At 41.3% G+C, this 22,389-nt stretch overlaps 4 protein-coding genes across 4 annotated transcripts in view; 2 read left to right on the top strand and 2 right to left on the bottom strand.

The window, feature by feature from the left end:
* The window catches only part of C1R (complement C1r), a 228,544-nt gene that overhangs the window by 95,420 nt on the left and 110,735 nt on the right, over positions 1-22,389 (top strand). The window lies entirely within an intron of this gene.
* EMG1 (EMG1 N1-specific pseudouridine methyltransferase) lies at positions 842-4,331 on the bottom strand. The gene is made up of 6 exons (XM_063294666.1): positions 4,115-4,331; positions 3,207-3,308; positions 2,764-2,905; positions 1,816-1,874; positions 1,590-1,739; positions 842-1,109 (listed from the first exon to the last, which is right to left on the bottom strand). The coding sequence occupies exons 1-6, from the start codon at positions 4,247-4,249 to the stop codon at positions 996-998; spliced, it is 702 nt and encodes a 233-aa protein (XP_063150736.1). The 5' UTR covers positions 4,250-4,331; the 3' UTR covers positions 842-995.
* PHB2 (prohibitin 2) lies at positions 4,545-14,770 on the top strand. The gene is made up of 9 exons (XM_063294663.1): positions 4,545-4,711; positions 5,275-5,407; positions 5,491-5,575; positions 6,020-6,099; positions 6,481-6,665; positions 7,529-7,658; positions 10,275-10,378; positions 10,588-10,665; positions 11,499-14,770. Exons 2-9 carry the CDS (start codon positions 5,281-5,283, stop codon positions 11,577-11,579), a joined length of 870 nt encoding a protein of 289 aa, XP_063150733.1. The 5' UTR covers positions 4,545-4,711; positions 5,275-5,280; the 3' UTR covers positions 11,580-14,770.
* PTPN6 (protein tyrosine phosphatase non-receptor type 6) overlaps positions 17,687-22,389 on the bottom strand; it is a 39,007-nt gene continuing 34,304 nt past the window's right edge. The window contains exons 16-18 of the mRNA XM_063294660.1: positions 22,175-22,326; positions 21,604-21,701; positions 17,687-19,479 (exon numbers count right to left, since the gene is read on the bottom strand). Of these exons, the coding sequence (XP_063150730.1) occupies positions 19,353-19,479; positions 21,604-21,701; positions 22,175-22,326 (377 nt within the window). The 3' untranslated portion in view covers positions 17,687-19,352. The remainder of the gene's footprint in view (positions 19,480-21,603; positions 21,702-22,174; positions 22,327-22,389) is intronic.

The raw sequence follows: 22,389 nt of genomic DNA on the forward strand, positions 1-22,389 counted from the left end.
TTCTTTGTGAGGGGAGACTAGAGTTATTTGTAGCTTACAGCAAAGAACAAGGAACACGGTTAAATGTGGTACGCTAGGTGATTCTTCAGAGGTTGACCCTGTCTCCTGTGTGCATGTGAAAGCTACCCACTTTATCTTCACCCCTTGTTCTTGTGCCTTTAATGATGCGCACCACAGCAACTGAGTAGGCTTTTCTTCTTTGTAGAAGTAATTGCTTACGTACAATAGCAGTCCTGATACACTTTCAGCAGTGGTGAGTACACTTTGGCCAAAGTGTTTGCTCTGATAATTTGATTTTTCCTGACCACCTGGAGGAGACAACAAACAGTCACAGACATCTGCAGGAGGGGAAGTGACAAAACATGCACGTCTTGTCATTTTGGCATCATTGGGGCTAGCCGAGGCTACCCCTAGAAACGGTGGTACTGCTGTTATTCCAAGGCTTAGCTCTTACTAAGCCTCCAAAATCATTTATTCAACTGACTTGCTACAGTTCACGGGAAAGCAGGGAAATATTTTTTTTGGACTGGAGATACATGTAAAATGACTGTCATGGAACTTGCCAGTTATATGTGACTGTCATGGCAAGCATAGCTAATCACAAAAGGAAAATTAGTCTCCCAGAAAGCTTTCTATAATCCCAGAGGAAACTTTAAAGGGCCCAAAGTCACTGATATAAACAAATATGATGCTAGAGGCTGGGGCTTTGTGCCATACCAGTTTCCTATTTATTTTTTTATTGAAATAATCTTTGCAGGGGGGAACAGGTGGGACGGGGAACCTGATGGATATATACAGTAACTATCACGTAGTTGAGCTTAAGTATCACAAAGCAGCTTACTGCTATATACAAAAATTCTTTATTTACCACAAAAAAGTAATTAAGGGTGAATTTCTCATAAATAAGGGATGCAGTACATAACATTTGCAATATACATATTGCCCTATTAGACCAAAATACCATATTCTGTGAATCTATTAACACAACAGTAGGTTCATACTATTCCCCAAATTTCTTCAAAAGCTGTGGTGATTTTAGCACAAGTCAAAGCAGCAGAGAGTGGATAGTTGCTGATAGAGATGGTCTTTTCTGTGTAGTCAACATTAAGCTGGAGAAGAAAAATGGCAACTAGTCAAGCTTCTAAATTATATATTTGGGCTACATTGTTCAATAGCTAGGTGATTAATACTCCAATAAATTACTGAACAGACAATACAAGCTAGATGGACAAATGATCTAACTTTCCAGAAAGCAGAATTCTGTGCCTATAACTCTCCCTAATTAGGTGCCCACTGGCTGTGTTAAAAAAAATCAGCTCCATAATCTCAGCCAACAATTAAGGGTGCCCTCTTTAAGTCAATGCAGGAGGCTACTAGCACTGCTACTCCTCTTTATAGAAATGTACCAAGTTTACAGCACATGTTCTTAAAACAATCCAGTTCTTAACATGGGCCATTATTTTGTAGGAAGCTGTATGAGTACATACTACCTTTAACCTCTGTTTGCTGCCAGTACCTCAATTAAGATGGAGGTGAGATAACTGGCTTGCAAATAAGAGAGACAGTCTAAGAACAAATTCACTCCTTACCGAGCCATGGGCAAAAGCTCCCACAATTATGGCTATAGGGTCTGCAGTAGGGACTAGGTCACGCATGTCTGTCACATGGGGGGCTGAGAAAGAGGTGCCTATCTTTGCACAGCCCACAGGGAGGTGATCTGTCACTGGATTCTTAATTACCTACAGAAGAAAAACTGGATTAACTTGGTAGCAGAAGCACAATTAATCTTGCATAGAATCACAGTAGAATTATTACCTTTAACAGCTTTTGAGGGCCATCAGCAGCTCTGACACTAAACTTATGCAGTAGCTGAACTAAGGAAAGATAAAGAAACGTTGAGAACACAGCAAAAAGCACATATTATTAGTTGCTTACAACAATCCTATACAAGCAGTGGTTTTCATAATCTTTCCTAGACTTGCACAATTTATGACCTACTAGTTAAACAATGTGGCCTGACAGGGAAAGCTAATGTTCATTTATCAGCCCCAGAAAGGGTAGCTGATTTAATTTAGTACACATAATGTAGAATTATTTTAAAATCCAGATGATGGATCTCTACCCTTTTTACCAGACCAGTGGATTGATGGCTGGAATCCAAAACCATACAGGAATCTCTATACATCTCTACCAGTTTTAGAGGGAGATTGAATGGATTCACATTTGCAATGTAAAGCACAGGCAACTATAAGACTCGGGACCATACATGGTTCTTGGAGCCTTTTAAAAATGATGCCACACGGTGATGTTAATGTGATATAAATGGTGAATTGTTAAATAGATGGAAAATAATCATATCCGTGTATTTCATTAAATTATAATTACATTTAAACTACAGTGAACTTCACCAACTTTTTATAGTTCAGCCCCCAGCGTAACAGTTTCAACTTCTGTGTTTGCTCCCCTTTAAGATGTTCCTTTTTGTCTACTGAGTTCAAAATAACTTATACTTCCAGGCTCAAGAAAAGGGCAGAGGTTCCAGAAATAATATGGGAAAACCCATCGTTTTAGTATGTTATGCTAATACGATGGACAGGTTGCAAACTAACAGTACCTGGAAATATAATTACTTGGTTTATAAACATTCTGCAATGTAGTGTGCAGCTGTATCAGTAAAAGAGATCCCAAACTAAATGAGTTTAATAGTCTACAGAGACACACAAACATTGCTCAGGGCGTTATATACTCAGTTGCATTTCTTACCCATGAGGCCACAGAAACGATCAAAAGTGCGAGGAATTCTTGTCTGTGGGTTGACTTCAATAAGAACATTCTTTTCTGTATGGATGTATACCTGGAGAAGGCCAGCTCGGTTCAAAGGACTATCCATGAGCATCAAGAGGCTCTAAATTAAAAATGAATAGACATAAGCTTAAGCTATTTAAAAAGCAAAATAAATTCTATGGTAATATATCTCAGAACATTTCAAGACTGCTTTAGAGAATATTTGAAAAAGAACAGTGCCTGAAAAAAGTATTAGCATATGCACAACTAGGAATTGATAATGAAAAAAAATGTTAAGGAGCATCTGTGGCTTGATTCAAAAACAGAATTGCCAGCATTAGTTTCTGGCTTTTTCATGAATGCAATTTCCCAGTCAATATTTCAGGCAGCCCATAAACTGGACTTAAATCTGCATAGAATACCTGGTGGGTGATGTCTGGTCGAACTCCTCCAGGGTCTCTGCCATTCCTCAGAAGCAAAGATTTATGCTTGTCACAATTCAGCAATTCATATGTTTTCCCAACCTGGAATGATTTGCTTGTTTTATACTTGTGCTCTTAAATGTAAAAAAATTACAAAACTCTTAAAACAAAACAGTGCCAAATTAGGAAAATCTCCTGCCCATACTCCTAGATAAACTCTTCCACATTGTTTCTGAACACTGTGATTCTATACTATCTAAAGGTGATTTGTGAGAGACGTTTATGTTCTGTATGACACACCTTACAGCACCAATCTCCATAAACTGAGTTTGTGGGGGAAATGGCAATTTATTTCTCAACAGAACTTCCTTAGAGTAGCAGTGCTCTTAAATTTAACATCGTATTTTCAGGAACAAGCTCTCTGCATCCCACACTAAGTTATGGCCCTAAAGATACCCATGTTAAATATATTGCCTCCGATAACAGGGACTCCATACAATGATAACTTTTTTCCCCCTTGGTTGTTCTTCCCAACAATTTTTTTAAAAGCCGTCCAAATATGTTGGGATTTCAATTTCCAGAATCCTCGACTAGGGTGAGACTGGTGGTTACTCTCACCCTACACCTGGACATAATCAGGTTGGGAAAGCCTGGCCGAGACATGCTGCCACCAGAGGTGAGGATCATTATCTTTGTTCCGCACGCAGATTAAATCCATATTTCAGGGAGAGGTGGAAGAGCCACCCCCACCCACCCCAAAACAGTTTTTTACTTTGGCGGCTGTTTTGGGAGGGAAGTGAAAGCCGCTTCTCCTCTCGGCAAGGTCTCCCGAACCCTCCTCCGTGCTCTCCGAGACTTAAAAGTTTGCTCAACGCTCTCTCGAGCTGCCCAGCAGCGCCTCCCTGCACCTTCACGCTCTCCAGCGACGCCCCCTCCAGGATCACCACCAGCCGCCTCTTCCCGGCGCGGCGGGGATCAAAGGCCCCTCCGTCAGCAGAGTCTCCCTCCTGGTGGGGACGCTTCCTCGTGGGGACCGCCGCCATCTTAAAAGCGGCGCACTCGCGGTTCTCCCCACGGGGGCAGCGGCTTCCTCTTCCAGGGTCAGCCACTTCCTGTCCCCAAATTGTGCTTTCGCCTCAAGACGCTTGAGCCAGGGATGAAAACATAGCCCACCTTGTTCGCATGGGCATACGTTGCACTTCCAGATGGGACGAAGCGCAAATAACGAAGAGCCACTGAGGCTTCAGGGGCTGGGCAGCCACTACCCGCCTTGGGGCGCTCGAACGCCACGCTTGCGCAACGGAGAAAAGCCCTTCCAGGGCGCCCGCCTGACCCGGAAGCGTTTCCCAGAGCCCGCCGTTTCCGGTGCCCTTCTCTCCGGCGCGGCGGCGTGGCTGGAGAAGGCGGGCGAGGGGCAGTTATCCTTGGAGGCAGCTGCAGTGAAGGTTTATGGTTCCGCTGAGAGGAGCTGAAGCGTTTTAGAGCCTCCGCCTGTTTCTCCGAGGGTGAATTCTCTTTAGTGAAAGGGCGGCGGGCTTGTTGGGGAAGGGAGCGGCTGATTGATTCCATGCTTTAATGAGCCCGTTCAGGGAAGGCGCGTGGTGCAGAATAGGAGAATTTTATTAATGATTCAGCAGCCGTGCTTAGCAAGTAGTGGGACTGAGTTCGTGCCTTACCCCATGTACATGGCTTTTTAGAAGCCTGTAATATCGCACTTTTGAACTGGGTGATGTTCCTTAATAATAATTTCTTTCACCCTTGGTTTCTTGGTGTCCCAGCAGTAAAGAAAGGCTGCTTCACAATAACATCCTGTTTTTAAAAATATATGGGAAGTACATTCATCATATTCTGATCAGGGCTTAGCAAGCCCTGGCTCTCCTCTTGGTGTACAATAGTCCTCAGTAGCACAGAATTCCTCATCCAGAGATAATTGCATACATAAAATGCTTCATGCACAGTTCCCCTCTCCCTCCAAACTTTATCAGAATTTCAGTAAGAAAATTTGCAGAATCGTATAGTTTATTTTATTTTATTTTATTTTGTTCTGGGGACCTGTCTCCATACCAAGGTTGCCATGGCTCAGAGCCTAAAGGACTTTGCTGGCCGCCTGCCTACTGGCCCGCGTGGGATGAGCACCGCTTTAAAGTTACTATTGGGTGCTGGTGCTGCAGCCTATGGTATCCGTGAATCTGTCTTTACAGGTAGGTAACTTCTACTTTTCTAATTCTTTAATCTCTTTCGTTCACTATTGGTGGTAACAGCAGGATGCTTTTGATTTCCACAGTGGAGGGTGGTCAAAGAGCAATATTCTTCAACCGCATTGGTGGCGTTCAACAGGATACCGTTCTTTCAGAGGGACTACATTTCAGGTATTCTTCTAGGGACTGTGTAGTAGAAAAAAGGGTTTAGAATCTAACAGGAAATCTCAAGGCAATATCCTCACACCAGAGTTTCCAAAGAGATGCTATTTTCCCCCAAATTTAATTTAACATTATTTCAATGTGGCAGGATTTATCTTTTTATTCTCTTCAAAGCTCTCTTGTCAACCCGTGTGGGGGAGATGGGCGGTGATAAAAATATGATAAATAAATAAATAACTATTAAAGAAAAGCCTCATAGTGGTATAATTTCTGTTTTTGTTAGGAGAGCGCTCCTAAAAGTCTCAGAAATATTTTCTCATTAAAAAGTAAGCCATAAAAGTATGTTGAAAGTTATGTGGTAATATTTTTATCTCTTTCCAAGTGAGGAGAGGCATAGGATTTTATTTCTTTTTTACATCTCATATTGAGTATAATCACTGCTAATCTCCACAGAATTCCCTGGTTCCAGTATCCAATAATTTATGATATTCGAGCCCGGCCCCGCAAAATTTCCTCACCAACAGGATCCAAAGGTAAGAACAGAGGTGCAGAGTTTTTAACCTCCTAAGAAGGCAGGATGATATATGTAGATGTTTCTCCATCTTTTTCCTTTATAACAATGCTGCAGTGAAGTTTATACTAAGAACGGAGTCCCAAAATCACTGAGATCTATAAGCGAGCATTGTAGAGTAGATACGGATTTGTGTTTCCATAATTTTGAGTTCTGTGCTCTATCTCCATATAAGCTTTTACATCCTTCTGTTGTTCCTTCATGGAAGAACATATAGTTCTCTGGTCAGGGTTAAGGACTTCAGAACAACCCATCAGAGGGGTGCAACTGGGTACATAATCAGACCTGAGAAGAAAAGTAGAATACACTTCAGAGATTGTGGTTGACTTGGTTTTATTTCTAGATCTGCAGATGGTGAATATCTCCTTGCGTGTTCTGTCACGACCCAATGCTGTAGAATTGCCCAGCTTATACCAGCGACTTGGACTAGACTATGAAGAACGGGTTCTTCCTTCCATTGTCAATGAAGTACTCAAAAGTGTGGTAGCAAAGTTTAATGCCTCACAGCTCATTACCCAGCGGGCTCAGGTTTGTCCTTTTCTGATACAGACCGTCTTCCCTCACTTAATCCTACTTTTCACAGAAGTTCCTAGTAACTTGCTGGTTGCAGATGATTTATGTATTAAGAAATCGTCTAGGGAACAAATGGAATTTTTGCAAATTTCCTCTGAACCAGAAATCGAAGGGAAGATAACCTGGCTTGGTAGCAGGTGTGCATGTAGTTGATTACAAGGAAAATATGGGCAAGTAGTGTGATGTGGCTGCCAAAAAAAAAGCAAATGTAGTTTTAGGGTGTTTTTTATTCTGCCTTACTCAGATGTCGCCTTGAGTATTAAGCCCAGTTCTTTAAGAATTATGGCCAATCTTTGCAGAAGAATATATGCTTCTTGAGTGATAGAGTCAGAGAAAGGCAATGAGGATTGTTGGGTGACTAGAAATGAAGTATTATGAAAAGAGACTGAAAGGATAGGGAATGTTTAGCCTTTAAAAGAGAAAACTGAGGGGGATATGATAGCACCTTTCAGATATCTGAAAGGCTGACATTCAGGGAAAAGTTAAAACACAAGAGTTCAGATTAATGACTAAGGTACTGGAAGGCAGATTATGATTAAATGTCAAAAGATAAGAGCAGTTTAACAGCAGAATCAATCAGACAGGTGATGGACTCCTCTTGGCAGGATGCTTTGGAGCAAGAGTCTGCATAGCTATCTCTCAGTAATGTTCTAGTGGAGTTTTGCACCAAGCAAGGGGGTAGGTTCAGGGAGTTAAGTGGCCCCTTCAGCTCCATGATTCTATGACTCTTACAACTTCATAAACTTTTCTGGACAAAAGGAAATTGCTTATCTGCAGCGCTAAGATACTGAGTAAGAACTGTGGGTTTATTTTTTCAGGTATCTTTGCTTATCCGACGGGAACTGACAGAGCGAGCAAAGGATTTTAGCCTTATACTAGATGATGTAGCCATCACAGAGCTGAGCTTTAGCCGAGAATACACTGCCGCAGTTGAGGCCAAGCAAGTGGGTGAGTTGATGCTTAAATTTAGAGGAAATTCTTACAGCTGGAGAAATTAGCAAAAGGAAGATTGGGTTTGAAAATAAGATCAACCTGGCAAAAGGCTGCAGCGAAAAACATTCCAGAAGAATTCCCCCAACATATCCTTATGTGAGAGGCAGGTGGGCAGCTGCTCAAAATATTGGTAACTGTTACATTCTAAGCACTTCTCTCTCCTGTCATATGATCCAGAGCAGGGTGTATGCAGTCCACCTTGTGATTCTGAGTGCAGATATGCCCACCGATGTAACAGGAAAGAGCAGAAACACACAAACATACCTATGTAACATGTTGCCTTGTTACACAGGAACAGACACCACCTGTGGCTATTGCTGGTAAAGAGATTGGCAAGAACACTAGAAGGCACATTTTGCATCCTTTTCCAACTTTGTTTTTTATTGCCCACTGTTTTGAAGGAGGCCTTTGTACTTCATGATCCACATACATCTTACTGAAGCTTCCTTCAGTATCCTCTCTGCCTTGTTTTGCTGCAAGCCTCTGGTCATTTGGATCATCTGCTTTTCCTCTTGCCACAGGCAGCAACAAAAACCATCCGCATTTCCCATTGATCATTATGCCATTTCCCATCAGTTTCAGCCACAGAGTAAAGTCTCTGACCCTCTCTTTTGCCCCATGTCTTTTGCTTTCTGTTGCAGCCACTCTTTCCTCCTCCACCCCCAATTCCTGCTCTTCCTTTCTCCTAACTTTGAATTCTAGGGTGTTCATAGGAGACCATCTGTGATTTAACGTCAGATCACTCAGTGATTTTTTTTCCCCATTTTGTTTGGTAAGAAATCAGTTTAACTTGAAGATGGGCTAGGGTGGATTAGTGGGGCCATTAAATTAATTGAATTTACTTCCCACATAATTTCTGTAAAAGACAGAGTGTAGCAGTGACTCAGTTAATTTCAAAGTTGGATATTATAAAAGGAGCCAGTTTGGCCTGGTGGTTAAGGCAACGGGCCAGAAACCAGGAGTCTGTGAGTTCTAGTCCCACCTTAGGCATGAAAGCCGGCTGGGTGACCTTGGGCCAGTCACTCTCTCTCAGCCCAACCCACCTCACGGCAGTGGTTGTGGGGAAAACAGGAGGAGGAAGGAGTATGAGGTATGTTCGCCACCTTGAGTTATTTATAAAAATAATAAAGGGGTAGAAAATAAATAATTTTTAAAAATGAGATCAGTTTAATGTAAGTCACTAGAGTGAATTGGGAAAAGGAGAATTAAATAACTTACGTTATTTAATGTTCTGATCCCACTTACTTTTAAAATGATGCTTCCTACAGCACATTAGCCCTCTGCCTGAAAAAAAGTTGGTGCTCTTGTTTTAAATCAGGGTTTTCCAAAGTAGTCAGTGTTGACCCCCAAGGGTCAATGGCACTATCTGTTGTTGTTGTTTGTAATACTATTAGTTAAAGTAGTATTTATTAAATTATTTTCATACTATGAATGTTTGTGGGTCGATGAACAATCTGAAACTTCATGAAGGGGTCGATAAGCTGAAGAGTTTGGGGAGCTCTGTTTTAAATAAAGAATAAATGTTTATTCATTGTAATACTGTCTAAAAAGCTGGAGATTTACAGATGGCTTTCCCAAACTGAAAAGTCCTGTCATGAGTACTGATGGTGAGCGGGAGGGGGCCCCTATCCAGGGGGGAAAATGCATGCGTAGTTTAGAGACTTTGAGCTGTCATTCAAAGAGACCCAAAACAGACCTGCCTTGACTTTTGGGGTTTATCTGTCTGGGTTTTCCCACGCTTCTTCAGTTTGGTAGGATTTTCTGTCTACAATAGCAGTACTAAAACACTAGAGACTTCTTTCTCGTCTTGGCGTGGTTCTTGCTTAGTCAGGACAAGTCCCTTGATTTGTTTGTGACCGAATGTTACTTAATAAATGCCAGAAGTAATTAGCAACATGCTGGCACTTCCACCTGTGTATTACATGGGTCTGGTTCTTGCGAAGGTACTAATATTTGTCTGGTCTTTCATACCTTAAAAAAATATCCATGCATATAGGTACCATACTGGGGATGAAAAATCTGAGCTAGAAGCATTATCCCAGGGGGGCTTGTTTTTTAGATGTAGGAATGTTTATATATTTATGTATTTATTTTCTATCCCACATTTATTATTTTTATAAATAACTCAAGGCAGTAAACGTACCAAATAGTCCTTCCTCCTCCTCTTTTCCCCACAACAACAACTCTGTGAGGTGAGTTGGGCTGAGGGAGAGTGACTGGCCCAAGGTAGCACATCCTATATTGTCATACTTTCTCTGCAGTCTGAAGTGGTTCTGCCCAGGTGCAAGTTTACCACAAGACTGGAAACCGGTTTAAAGCTTTGATTACTTGCCTACTACAGCAGCATGAAGTGAGAGTACTGGAATGCTAAACAGTGTACATATTCTTGAGTCACCTTGGCTGGATATAATAAAACTATTAAATACATATGTATAATATTGAATTGTAAAAGGAGCAAAGAGCTCTTAAAATTATTGTTCAAGGAAGTTATGGGCGGTGCTAAAGTTTGATAAATAAATAAATTATGTGTATATATTATGAGTTATACCTATGGACTATTTGCTTCTCTAGCCCAGCAAGAGGCTCAGCGGGCGCAATTCCTTGTGGAAAAAGCAAAGCAAGAGCAAAGGCAGAAGATTGTTCAGGCAGAAGGAGAAGCCACAGCTGCCAAAATGATATCCTTGCTTTGATGTGAGGGAGAAAGGTGGCTGTAGGTTTCAGAGGCTTTGGATATGGCAGTAGAATGCAGGGGCATAGTGATCCAGCACAAAAAGTGGTTTCCAGTAGAGTAAAGTGATGCAGCTTAATCACAGCTGGCGGGGTGGCCAGAGATGGCACCTGAGTTCAGAACCTTTAAGAAATGCAGCCTTAACTGATTGCTCACATTGGAGAAGCCCTCAGCAAGAACCCAGGTTACATCAAGCTACGCAAGATCCGTGCTGCCCAGAATATCTCCAAAACGGTGAGTGGAGTTGCTTTCACATAGAGGTACACGTGTCCACCCTCAGCTGCTGCTTTCGCACCATACCAGGCCAAGTGATGAATCCAAGGCGAATATGACATGCTTCTCCTGATGTTCATCTTTACCGGCAGCCTGCTTATCTGTGCTGATCTCCCCATCTTAACAAGAGCCAAGAAGAGTTTTGACTCTTGTTTAAAGAGCAGGCCCACAGCATTTGAATGAGCCCCACTCAGTCATGGTCACTTGCAGAACATAGTGTGCCACAGACTAGGAAAAGGCTCATAGCAGGAACAAAATCAGCTGGAGAAGCAGAATGAATTCAGGCATTTAGAAGACTGATGGACCTGGATCTATCTGGAATTTGTGACAGAAAACAAGAATTAAATTGAAATTCCACACTTGTTGTCTGTACTCTGGGATCTAATAAAACAGAGCCCATAGCTGTCAACATCAAAAGAATAAATCAAACTTTCAAAAGGGAAGAGATAATTTTGTCTACAGATTCCATAGCATGTTTCTATAGAGACCTTGCTTTTTTCTTGTACATGGTGAATCTCAGCACATGGTATAACTGCTTTTACCTCCAAATCAGTTTTTTTCCAACCTACTCCCTTCCAGATACTTCGCACTTCAGTTCCTATAATTTCTGTGCACCATGCTTGAAGGGGATCGTGGGAATTAAAGCTGCAAACCTCTGGAGGGAATGAGGTTAGAGAAGGATACCCTAAACGTTGAAAGAACCTTCTGTGTATGTTTCCACCACCACCATTCCATGTGTTTCATCAGGATGTTTGCTAATTGCCTTTTTTATCCACTACCCTGAACTCTTACAGATTGCAGCATCTCAAAACCGTGTGTATCTTACAGCTGACAATTTAGTGCTTAATCTCCAGGATGAAGGTTTTACTAGGTGAGTGGCTTATGGATATCCAAATAGCTCCTCTGCAGGCTTTTGATTTCCCCTGTGGTGGATTGCCTGAACTGCAGCAGGGGATTATTTAGGGAAAGTTCAGAAGACTGCAGTTCCTCTCTGGAGCAGTGGTGGGATGGGGACCACTAGCAAGCTGTTTATTTTATGCTGCTTTAAGTTCCTTGGAAGAAGAGCAGAGGATATAAATGTAATAATATATCTTATATCTTGTTTTCTGGATGTAGCATAAATCCAGTTCCCAAAGCATACTATATGCCATAAACATAGAGGTATAGCAGGCTTCCCAGATTTTTCTAATCCTTTTTTTCTCTGTCCTCTCCCTTCTGGTACTATTGTGTGCTGCTCCGGCTCCAGAGGAAGGTAAGGCACAAACTCTTATTTCATACAGTCTTTGAGAAAAAAATTGACTTAAGTTATTTCTGATTACTTTGGTAACACCACACAATATATTTATAAAAGTTGTAGGTGGTAGATATTGCAGCATATGCTGTTTTGAATACGCAACCCCCTCATGTGAGAGTGAAAGAGAAGTTCTTGTTCTGAGATGGCATCAACTAAAATAGATCTGGCTCATCTGATGGTGTGCCAATTATTGCCGGAGCCTTCTACTGTCAATGACCTACAGCAAGCTAATCACAAAGCTGTGGCAGTGGCTACATTTTGGCAGAGCACAGTTTGATCTGGACATGAAATAATCAACTAAAATGCTGCTTTTTCTTTCTAACTTCATTATGTTAGCCATACACAAACCTTAGTTAGTTAAAAATCTTGATGAATCATCTTTCTAGATTTTGATAGGTGTAAAAACAGAAGTATGGCAAAAGTGGAATCATTAGCAGCAGATTTAGAGTGCTGGGAATATTGGTGGTGAGGAGAGAGGGCCATAGAAAGGTAAGACTTGGGCTTGGCTTCTGCTCCTCCTGAGCAGTATGTGTGAAAAGTTGTTTGATGGAATTTTACTTTTTGGAAAAAGAAACTGCATAGGAATAAGTTTGGGCTCATTTCTGCAGATCTGTGGAATCTTGTTAGGTTGAACTACCCCTGATGCATGAACAGTCTTCCCACAGATGCTTGACTTTGGCTCATAGGCAACCACAGGAGCTGTGAATTCGTTAAGAATGGCTTGGTTGGGTGCTTGCTTAGTTTTTTCCCACCCCCTTTTTTTGGGGGGGGGATATTTTTTGATCAAATCTCTTGATTCCTAGTAAAAAAAGATTCAGTGTTATGTGAATATTTATCCTCCACATGCTTTTTTATTTCTCTGAGAAATCTTGAGCTGACAAACAGTGGGGTCAAGTGGGGATTAAGCCACCACTCTTCCATTTTCTTCTGCTGGAAATAGCAAACTGCTGGGGCTTTTCAGCTGAAACAGGATGGAAAGTTGTTCCTCTGTCCAGCTTGGCCAAGCACTCCTTCCAGGGGACAAAGCATTGTCATTGTTATCTCCAAAGTAGAATAAGTTTGTCTGTGACTTCAAGGCTGTGTTCTCTCCAGGCTAATTTTATTACAAAGTTACTGCACTTACTTTCAAACTGTAGAAAGTGAAATGCCAAAATGAACAGACTAGGTGTAGCTTCTCAGAACATCTGTGACAGAAGCCTACAGGATGATTTAGCTGATGCTCCAGTTATGTTCATAATCTCGTAGCAACTTCATAAAAGGAAAGAGGACAGTGTCATAGTTTGTCAGAGATATGATTTGGCATCTTTATATCAATTGAGCAAATTTTATCTGAATGTCTGTTTATTTAAAATCTTAAAGGCTACGCAGATTAGAATTTAGTTTGAAATGTTATGTGCCCATGATATATTTTAATAGAGTCTTTTATATAAAATGTTTATTCTTTAGTAAAGTGCTGTCTTTATTCTTTGGGGGGAGGGGTTTGTTTCTTTGTTTTAAATTGTTTTTAACAATTTGTAAACCACCTGAGTTGCTGTGAGTCAGGTGGCATATAAATTTAATAATGATGGTGATGTAATGATTATGACATTATAACAAAATGTTGAAAAAGTGGGAAGGAACATAATCAAGAACAGCTCATTGCAGCCTTCCCATAAGGGAAGTATGATGAAAGAAAGGGGAGGATTTCTAGTGGTTCCATTCTTAGCACTCTCCATTTAAATGTCTATTATTTTATGGGTCAGACAGGTAAGTTTTTAAAGGTTTGATCTAATAAGGGATTCAGAGTAAATTTCTCAGATTTAGGCATTGGATATCATTGGCTGCCTTCCCTTAATAAAATCAGTTACCCAAAGCTATGACTTATCTTAATTTTACTCTCATCATGGAGCTAGGTGAAGAAAAATAGCAGAAAAAAAAATTCTATATCCAAACAACAAAAAAAGATGTTGTAGAAACTAAACATCAGCATAAGGACAAACCTGCTTTTCTGCCTCTAGGAATTAATCTACCAAATCCACATGTATATGTGTGAACCATTAATTATTCTTGCTCTGTGTTAACCATAGAAAATAAGGCTTGGTTCTATGCTTGGCCCCCAAGCCCATATTGTGGCACATTTTTCACAATCCTTTGCTGTATCTGTTTCTCTTCCAGCGACAGTCTCCTGATCAAACAGACAAAGAAATGAAGCAGCGACTATCTCCTTGAACCACACAGATGACTGACAGAATGGGAATTCTGGGCTGTTTGGATAGTGCACATCTTTGGGGCCCATAAATATTCTCTTGAGATTTCTTTTCGGTTATCATCTTCACCCTCGTCAACTTCCCGACTCATCTCTCACTAATGGGCCCTTTCTGGCTAATGTGGTTCCATTTTTCTGAGAATATCAGCAGTAGGAATCAGCTACAGAATTTGATTTCATGCTGCAGTGGAGTTCCCTTGGATACTTAATCCCCTCCTGAACAGATATTGGCTGAGGGAAGCAAGGGGGCTTGCATTATGCAATTTTCTCTATCTGGGCTGATTTTTAAATAGATCAAATGGTTGCTGTTAGTTCCTGATGGGTCTTTGTCTGCCTTATAGATTAAATCCCTGGCTCTTCCATTTGTCATTTCAGGATCACCTTTCACTTCCCTGTCCCCCACTGAACATCTCATCTCAGGAATAGATGGGTCACAGGACTTCTGCAAGTGCTGTGATATTTTATCTATGTAACTTCTGATGCCTTGTGATTCACACTTTGTAAAAATAAAATCAGGTCCAAAACTCTTCTGATACCATTCTGTTTGTTTTCATTTTTAAGGAGATGGATTTCTCACACCAGGGAGTACTTAAGCAAAAAGGAGAAAAATCACCCGTCTATCTGCTTTTAAAGATCAGTTCACTGTAACAACTGCTTGTGTTAAAGCATGTGTGTAGTGGGGAGGAAACAGAGAGCAGGTGGCAGTGTGTTGCTGCAGTTTTCAGTAGACCGCTGGGGTTTTCCCCGTCTTCTTTCAGAGCACCTGCATTTTCTGTCTTCCACACAAGAATATTTTCTTTTTTATCAGTTTTTGTTGCTCTGTTTGGGAGTGGTTTGCATTCCAGTTCCTGCCATCTAGATTTTATTGATGCTGCACTGAGAATTCAGGTAGGCTTGCGATCTAGCAAAGCATCCCCAGCATCTTTATTTACAGGAAGATCTCCAGGCCTCCTTCCTAGGGTTGAGAGAAAAAGACTAGCCCAAACTCACCCAGCTGAGTTGAGGGCCTGAGGCAGAATTCACAGTCTCCCAGTTTCTAGCCTGGTGCCTTTGCCACTACACCAAACTGGTTCTTGGTGATGCTTAACCAAGCTACATGAACATAGCCCACCAAGGTAAAACTGATCGATCATGCTTCATGCTCTACCACAGACCTGATTAAAAGTCCTGGATGTGCAACAACTTCCAAGATACGGGAGGGAGGGAGGGGGAGTAGTTGAATGTCTAGTTAGTTGGTTTAACCTTTCTTTTGCTGTTATCTTGGGGACAGTTCTTCCTTAAAAGCTGTACTGAGAGAAAAATAATCTTTGTTGGCAGATAGTTTCATGTAAGGATCTTTCTTGGGAGCGGAGCACGGTGTCCTTCCATACCCAGTACGGCCTGCAGTTGAAGCTCTGATTGTTCCGATGGGGAAGAAAACTAGGGATGATTGTTTAAAGATAGCGAAGATAGCTAATCACTTTGTTTCAGAGTTTTAATTCTAAAATAAGTATTTTCTCCAAATGAAAACAACAGTATATGAGTAATACCTGCTGGTCTATCTGTGCAATGGAATAAGCTAATGTAATTTGAGCTGTTGGCACATTTGGGATTTTTAAAGCATGTGAAAGGCATTCACAAAAAGGTTGCAGTGAGAAGATGCCCCATCACCAAATGGCTAGTGAAATAGGCATGACAAGTCAGAATAAACTTTCTACCAGAAGGCAAACTGAATTGCTTTCTGTTGCCCCCAGGGAAGTCCCCTAGCTTACCTTGTGTCCCCTCCCCCCAGGAAGGTGGACACATTTTCCATTCTTTGAAAAAGAATGTGTGCAGGGTTTATGTAGGGCCTGGAGATCTTCCTGTAAATAAAGATGCTGGGGGTGCTTTGCTAGATCGCAAGCCTACCTGGATTCTCAGTGCAGCATCAATGAAATCTAGATGGCAGGAACTGGAATGTGAACTAGGGAAATACCTCCCCTCTGGCACACAAGTGGGGAGTCCTTGGTGTGCCAGATGATGATCAACCCCAGTTCTTACTGTTCAGAACTAGAGATGTGCAGATGGGAACAGAAGTTTCTAGCTTCTTAGCACCCTTGAGATTCAGTCAAGATTGCTTCTATTGGGATGGCAATCATCCACTCAGAGTTGTTGGAAGTAAGGCAGCGTACAAATTTAATAAATACCCTGCACTCCTAGCTGATCTCACAACGTGTTAACAATTTCTGAGCGTATTTTGTTTAAAGGCTATCTTTCGCCACAGCAGGTTTTCTATAAATCTCAGCACATTTGATTGCCATAAATGAGCAAGATCCATTTCAATTGGTTTTCCAGCCTTCAGAATGACTTCCATCTTCCTTATGGATGCCTGATGCCTGGAGAAGGATAAGCAAGCAAACTTGCCATCTCCATAGGACTTTTGGTACAAGCAACCCATGTAGCCTTGAATGATCATCATCTGATGTGGAAATGTGTGTTCCTGAGTGTAAAAGTGAATGCTTGTGTTGCAGTGGCTCTGTTGCTTGATGGTGAATTCCAAAAGACAGCAGAGGTAGACAGGGAAGGCCTCTTACTCTTCTCTGTAGACATTACAGTAGGTGATGGCGTGATACAGATTTCTTTTGATCAGACATTTGCATCAAACAGTGAAGTCAGATAAAACCAAGAAGTGCTGCATTGATCTCTGAAACAACACAGAAAGAATAGATTTATTAACTGAAAGCTGTTTCTAAGAAAACAGGGATGTTTTCTTAGTGGTACAGCAGTGCCAGGAAACATGGTTGTGTTGTTCTAGTTGGGCTTTAATCTCCTCCAGGTGCATGGTCATGCTGGGTTCTTATATGCTCAAGAAATTTTACATTTTCTGCTGGTCTCTTCTGCTTTCCGGCTCACAAAAAGACTTCTTCAGTGGTGCCTTATCTTGAAATGCTCCCTGCTACCAAGTTGATAACTTTTTAGTTTCTCAGATATGTCCGTTAAGCTTTTGCACATTTCAGTATAGGTTGTAATTGTTTTCTGTTAATTGTGCTTTTATTACAAACTAGTGGTGGCTATCAAATGTTTTAACCACTTTGAGAGAGTTTCTTTGGAGGGTACCTTTGAGTCAATCTTCAAATCCCTGCAGTTTTTTTGGCAAAGTATTTGGAAATGGTGTGCCATTGCCTCCTTCCTAGGGCTGAGAGAGAGTGACTGGCCCAAGGTCACCCAGCTAGCTTCGAGCCTAAGGCAGGACTAGAACTCATGGCCTCCTGCTTTCTAGCCTGGAGCCTTCAGCTCTGCACCAAAGTGGCTCTACCCACTATTTTTTGTAGCAGTTTCAAATAATGTAATCTGATGATGTAGCACAAGAGGTCACTGTTGTGATAGGAATACGGAATTACCATTATCTTGTCTAGCATGGTTCTGTATTCGGGAACTGTGATGCAAAAGAGGACAGCGAATCAGTGGGAGATCTACCAAATCAGTGGATCTGCAGAGGAAATCAACTGTTTATTTAAAATTTTCCAATATTTATAGTCTGCCCCAATCCTAACAGACTCTGGGTGGGTAAGAATACAAAACATAGCCTGAATATGGTTGCAAAGCATTTCTCTGATCTCTAGCATCCCCCCAGCCCATTTTAATCCAAGTGTCTTTTGATTTTTGTATCCCTTTAAACTCATGCAGAAAACTAAATTGTTTCAGAATAAATTAAAAGTACAGTAATATTTCATTTTTAATATTACATATTACATGGTAATCCCAGGTCAGCCTGAAATATTTATAGCCTACATCCATGCAACAATTCTGTCTGGTGCTGAACTGTATGCTGATTTCAGTGTTCACTAGCTTTACATATCTTTTTGCAAAAAAAAAAAAAAGCAAGCTTAAAAATCCAAAAAATGCAGTTTTAGACACTGGAAGAAGCAAATACCTGTATTTTGCCAATGACAGATTTGTTACTTGTCTGTCAGCGCATATGCATCCCTCCATGACCCACATGCTTATCCAAGAGTCCCTATGGAACCTCTGTTTCAAATTTGAGTTAATATTTATTTATTTAATTAATTTTACCCCGCCTTTATTATTTTTATAAATAACTCAAGGCAGAAAACATACCTAATACTTCCTCCTCCTCCTGCTTTCCCCACAACCACACCCTATGAGGTGAGTTGGGCCGAGAGAGAGGGACTGGCCCAGGGTCGCCCAGCCGGCTTTCATACCTGAGGTGGGACTAGAACTCTCAGTCTCCTGGCTTCTAGCCCAGCAGCTCAACCACTAGACCAAACTGGCTCATGCATTTAATATATATTAAATACATATACTGAGAGAGTGAGAGGGGGCACATACCAAACATCTGGTTTATTTACAGAGTAAAGCAACCAATCTATTATTTACAGAGTGCAATTGCAAAAGGTTGGTGATTAAACAGACTGCTGTTGAGGTTATGGTTCCCAGTTGTAAATGGAATGGAATGGAACATGGTCAGCTTTGATCTGATGACATTTCAAACAGACAGTATGAAGAAACTGGATTGGAAAGGTAAAGCTATGGAAGCAATGCTCATTTAAAAGCAGCATATCCAGCTTCTTGGTCTGATAACTGGAATGACCCAAAGCAGAAGTGCACAGTTTGCCAGCTCTGGATCCATACTAGCAAGGGCTACATTCCAAAAAATGGGAATGACTGGGCCCTTTTGGAGAGGCCTAGGGAACTCAGGGAACAAGCAGGTGTTTTAGTATCTAGACTGAAGAACAAGGTACTTTTCAGGGACTCAAAAATGGCAGAGGCTTGAAGGCAGATCTAGCTAGTAGATGCACTGGAAGATGGGGAACTTTAAGAGGTAATGAAGGCATAAGCTGGTGGCTGAGAACCACAATCTGCACAATGGCAGGGTGCTGAAGATTCCACATGCAAATGAAATAAACATCCAAGCAGAGATGCCTAAGACCATTTAAAATAATATAGGTAAGGAAGCAAAGGAGGGGAGACAATGAATGAATGAACTGAAGAAAGGAGAAAGTGCTATCTGGGTTTTCCATGCAGGGGCCAAAATGTCTTGGACAGCCCTCTACACTTCTGTAAACCTCTAGGGAACGGTGCTAGCAGGGAAGAAGGGCGAATGTTTACTGCGAATGGAGCCAGCAAGCATTATTTTTTCTTCAAAGAGCCTTTAGGTTTCTTTTCCTTTCCTGAAGGCCACTGTTTTTGACCCTTCTCTTCTTTTTTCCCTTTCACATTCTCTAAGTTCTCATAGAGGGTGGGTTCTTCCCTTTGCCTATATAAGAGGGAAAGAGCAAAAGAAGGTAAGTGTGAGGATCGTAGGTTCAGATATCCCAATAGTAAGAAATCTCTCTGGAACCGGTGAGGTCTCAGTAAAGTATTTCATTTATTGAAAGATACAGTAACACTGCCATCTACATCTAATGACTCAAGTAACTGAAATCCCCCCAGTTCCCTGCTTTTACCAGCCCCAAGTTCCCACCTCCTTTTGAAATTGAATATTTACAACTGCCGTTAGTTTTACAACTTGATTCCCAGCAACATTCTTCCCTGTCCGTTTGCAGATAACACTTTAGCCACAACATTCTGGTGTCAGTTTGCTGGCTCGGTGATGTCTCTGATGCCTTTGGTTCTCACTCACAGTAATCAAGTTTCCCCCCTCCCTCCTTTACAACCCATGACAGAGGAGAGGGATCAGAAGGGGTTTTTTATGGCTTCTGAGCCCAAACCTCTGACAATAAGCAAGGTTCAGAGATAATGCTAAATCATAGCTTGGGCTTCTTACGTACATGAACTTCATGCAACTTCTCATATTCCTCTCTTTCTTGCTTTAAGGAAAAACATTGCTGCTTTCTGTTTATCAGATGACCAACAAGAAAGCAACAATCAAATCCTGGCTTTCAATCCTTAACAAAGAGAAGACTGAGGGAAGACATGATAGCAGTCTTCCAATAATTGAAAGGGCTGCCACAGGGAAGAGGGTGTTGAATTATTCTCCATAGCACCTGAGGGTAGGACAAGAAGCAATGAGTGGAAGCTTGTCAGAGGGAGATCCAACCTGGAAACAAGGAGGAATTTCCTGACAGTGAGAACTATTAAGCAGTGGAACAGCTGGCCGCCCAGAGTTGTGGGTGCTCCATTGCTGGAGGTTTTCAACAAGAGATTAGACAACTGTTTGTCCAAGATGGTATGAGGATTCCTGCCTTGGGCAGGGGGTTGGACTAGAAGACCTCCAAGGTCCCTTCCAACCCTATGATTCTACAATTCTAGGATTCTATGAATCTTTGGGGGTTTTTTGGGGGGGAGGCAAATCACACTTAACCAGTTTGCATAAACAAACCAAGTATGATTTGATTTACATGAAAAAATAAGGAAGTTATTCACTAACCAGAGTGGGTTTGGGTGGGGTGGAAAAGAATAAATGAGAGCATATAGATCCAGGCTGTAACCTCAAACTATATTTGAGCTATTCACATTCTGAGAACATGTGACAGCTCTTATTTAAAGCCAATAGGGTAGACAGCCATACCAGTTAGTCAAAGGGAGGTGCTTTCTGCTCTATTGAATTATGTTGACTCCTGTGTATTCTTCGTACATAGAGCAGGTTGTGTAATGTTCTTAAAAGCAACTTTTTAATAAGGCATGTATATGGCACAGAATCATATTATTGGAACAGACTTTGATGCTCAATCATCCACTTTCACATATGCTGTATACAAAATCAAATTTCAGAATCCCTTCAATTCATCAGATTGCCTAGTTTCTGCTTAAATAGCATCAGCAAAGAAGACTGCTCCTAAGGAAGCCTGTTGAACACTTCAGAGTCTTAGGAGGTTCTGTTAATATTTAGCTGAAAGTGATTTTCTTGCAACTTCCATCAACTGGTTTTAATTCTGAATTTTAGAGCAACAAAGGACAAGTAATCTCTCTTGAGTGTGACAGGATTTCAAGTATTTGTAGACTGCCATCATGACTCCCTTTCATCTTTTCTTCTCTAGGCTAAACATAGCCAGATCTTTCAACCTATCTCTTAGGACGTGGTTTCCAAGTTTGATTGATACAGAGATTTGTTTTCAATCATAGTACAAAAAAAAAAGGAATGTTTTGAAGAGTGGTACACAAGCTTAGGATGGTGTTACTTATGTCACTGATAGGACAGGAAAAAATCCATTAGTGCTAGTTTCTTCCTCTTCCATCCAGTTTAAATTTAACATTGATGAACATTTTGTAGACATGAAACTTGCATCTTGTTTAGAATTTGTTCCGGGAAAAAAGAATGCTAATTATCTAATCTCTACCACTTTCAGAACATGGATTGTATTCATAAATGTTACTATTTGCTTTGAGATGGTCACAAATATAGAAAATTATGATGCTATTGCTGTGATTGCATTCTTACCTGGATGATTTTCTAGAAGTTTTTGGGTGTGAGGTCTTCTGGGCAGGTGGGTAGGTGATATTCCCATATTCAGACTCATTTGGTCTTCCTTTCTGAGACTGCAGCAAGGAGAAAAGGGGTAAGAGTATGGCTAGAGTGGGAGGTTAGTTGTTCACCAAGAACTCCCTTATTGTATGAGAAGTCAAGAACTGAAACTGCCAATGTGATCAGAAGGAAACAGAAATCTCCCATGGGAACCAAACTGCCCCCCACAAGCCATTCTTCTTCTTCCATTCTCCAGCCTGACTTTGAAGGAACTTGAAATCTCTCCTTTGCTGCGACACTGACTGGCAAGTCTCTCGGCCAAGATCCGCTGCTTACTGCACAGCCAGTGAAGATAAGGCCTCAACCAACCAGCTTGGTTCTCTAACAAGTGTCTCTAACATGGTTGCTAGAAGATGAGTGTGCCATAGCTACTGTCCCTTTGCTAGGGAGCTAACTATATCTTGGTGGATGCCATCTGCTTCTCTAGAGGAAAATATAATCACCCAAATAACAGAGTGGCATTTGCATGCCTCATCCAATCCTATACCTGCATAATGTCCAGCTTCTTTTTGGTGGTCTCTATAAACTGGCATATGGCCATATAGATGAACTTGTACTGAGCTTCAGTCTGCACCATTCCTGAGCGCTGGGACCGGACCATTTGAATGGCCTTTGGAATATCTATGTCACAGTCCAGTCCTGGGACACAGTGAGAAAGAGAAAAGAGGAATAGGAAAACAGGTTAAAAATATGCAGACTTTT

This window comes from Candoia aspera, chromosome 2 (assembly GCF_035149785.1).
Source record: "Candoia aspera isolate rCanAsp1 chromosome 2, rCanAsp1.hap2, whole genome shotgun sequence".
NCBI lineage: Eukaryota > Metazoa > Chordata > Lepidosauria > Squamata > Boidae > Candoia > Candoia aspera.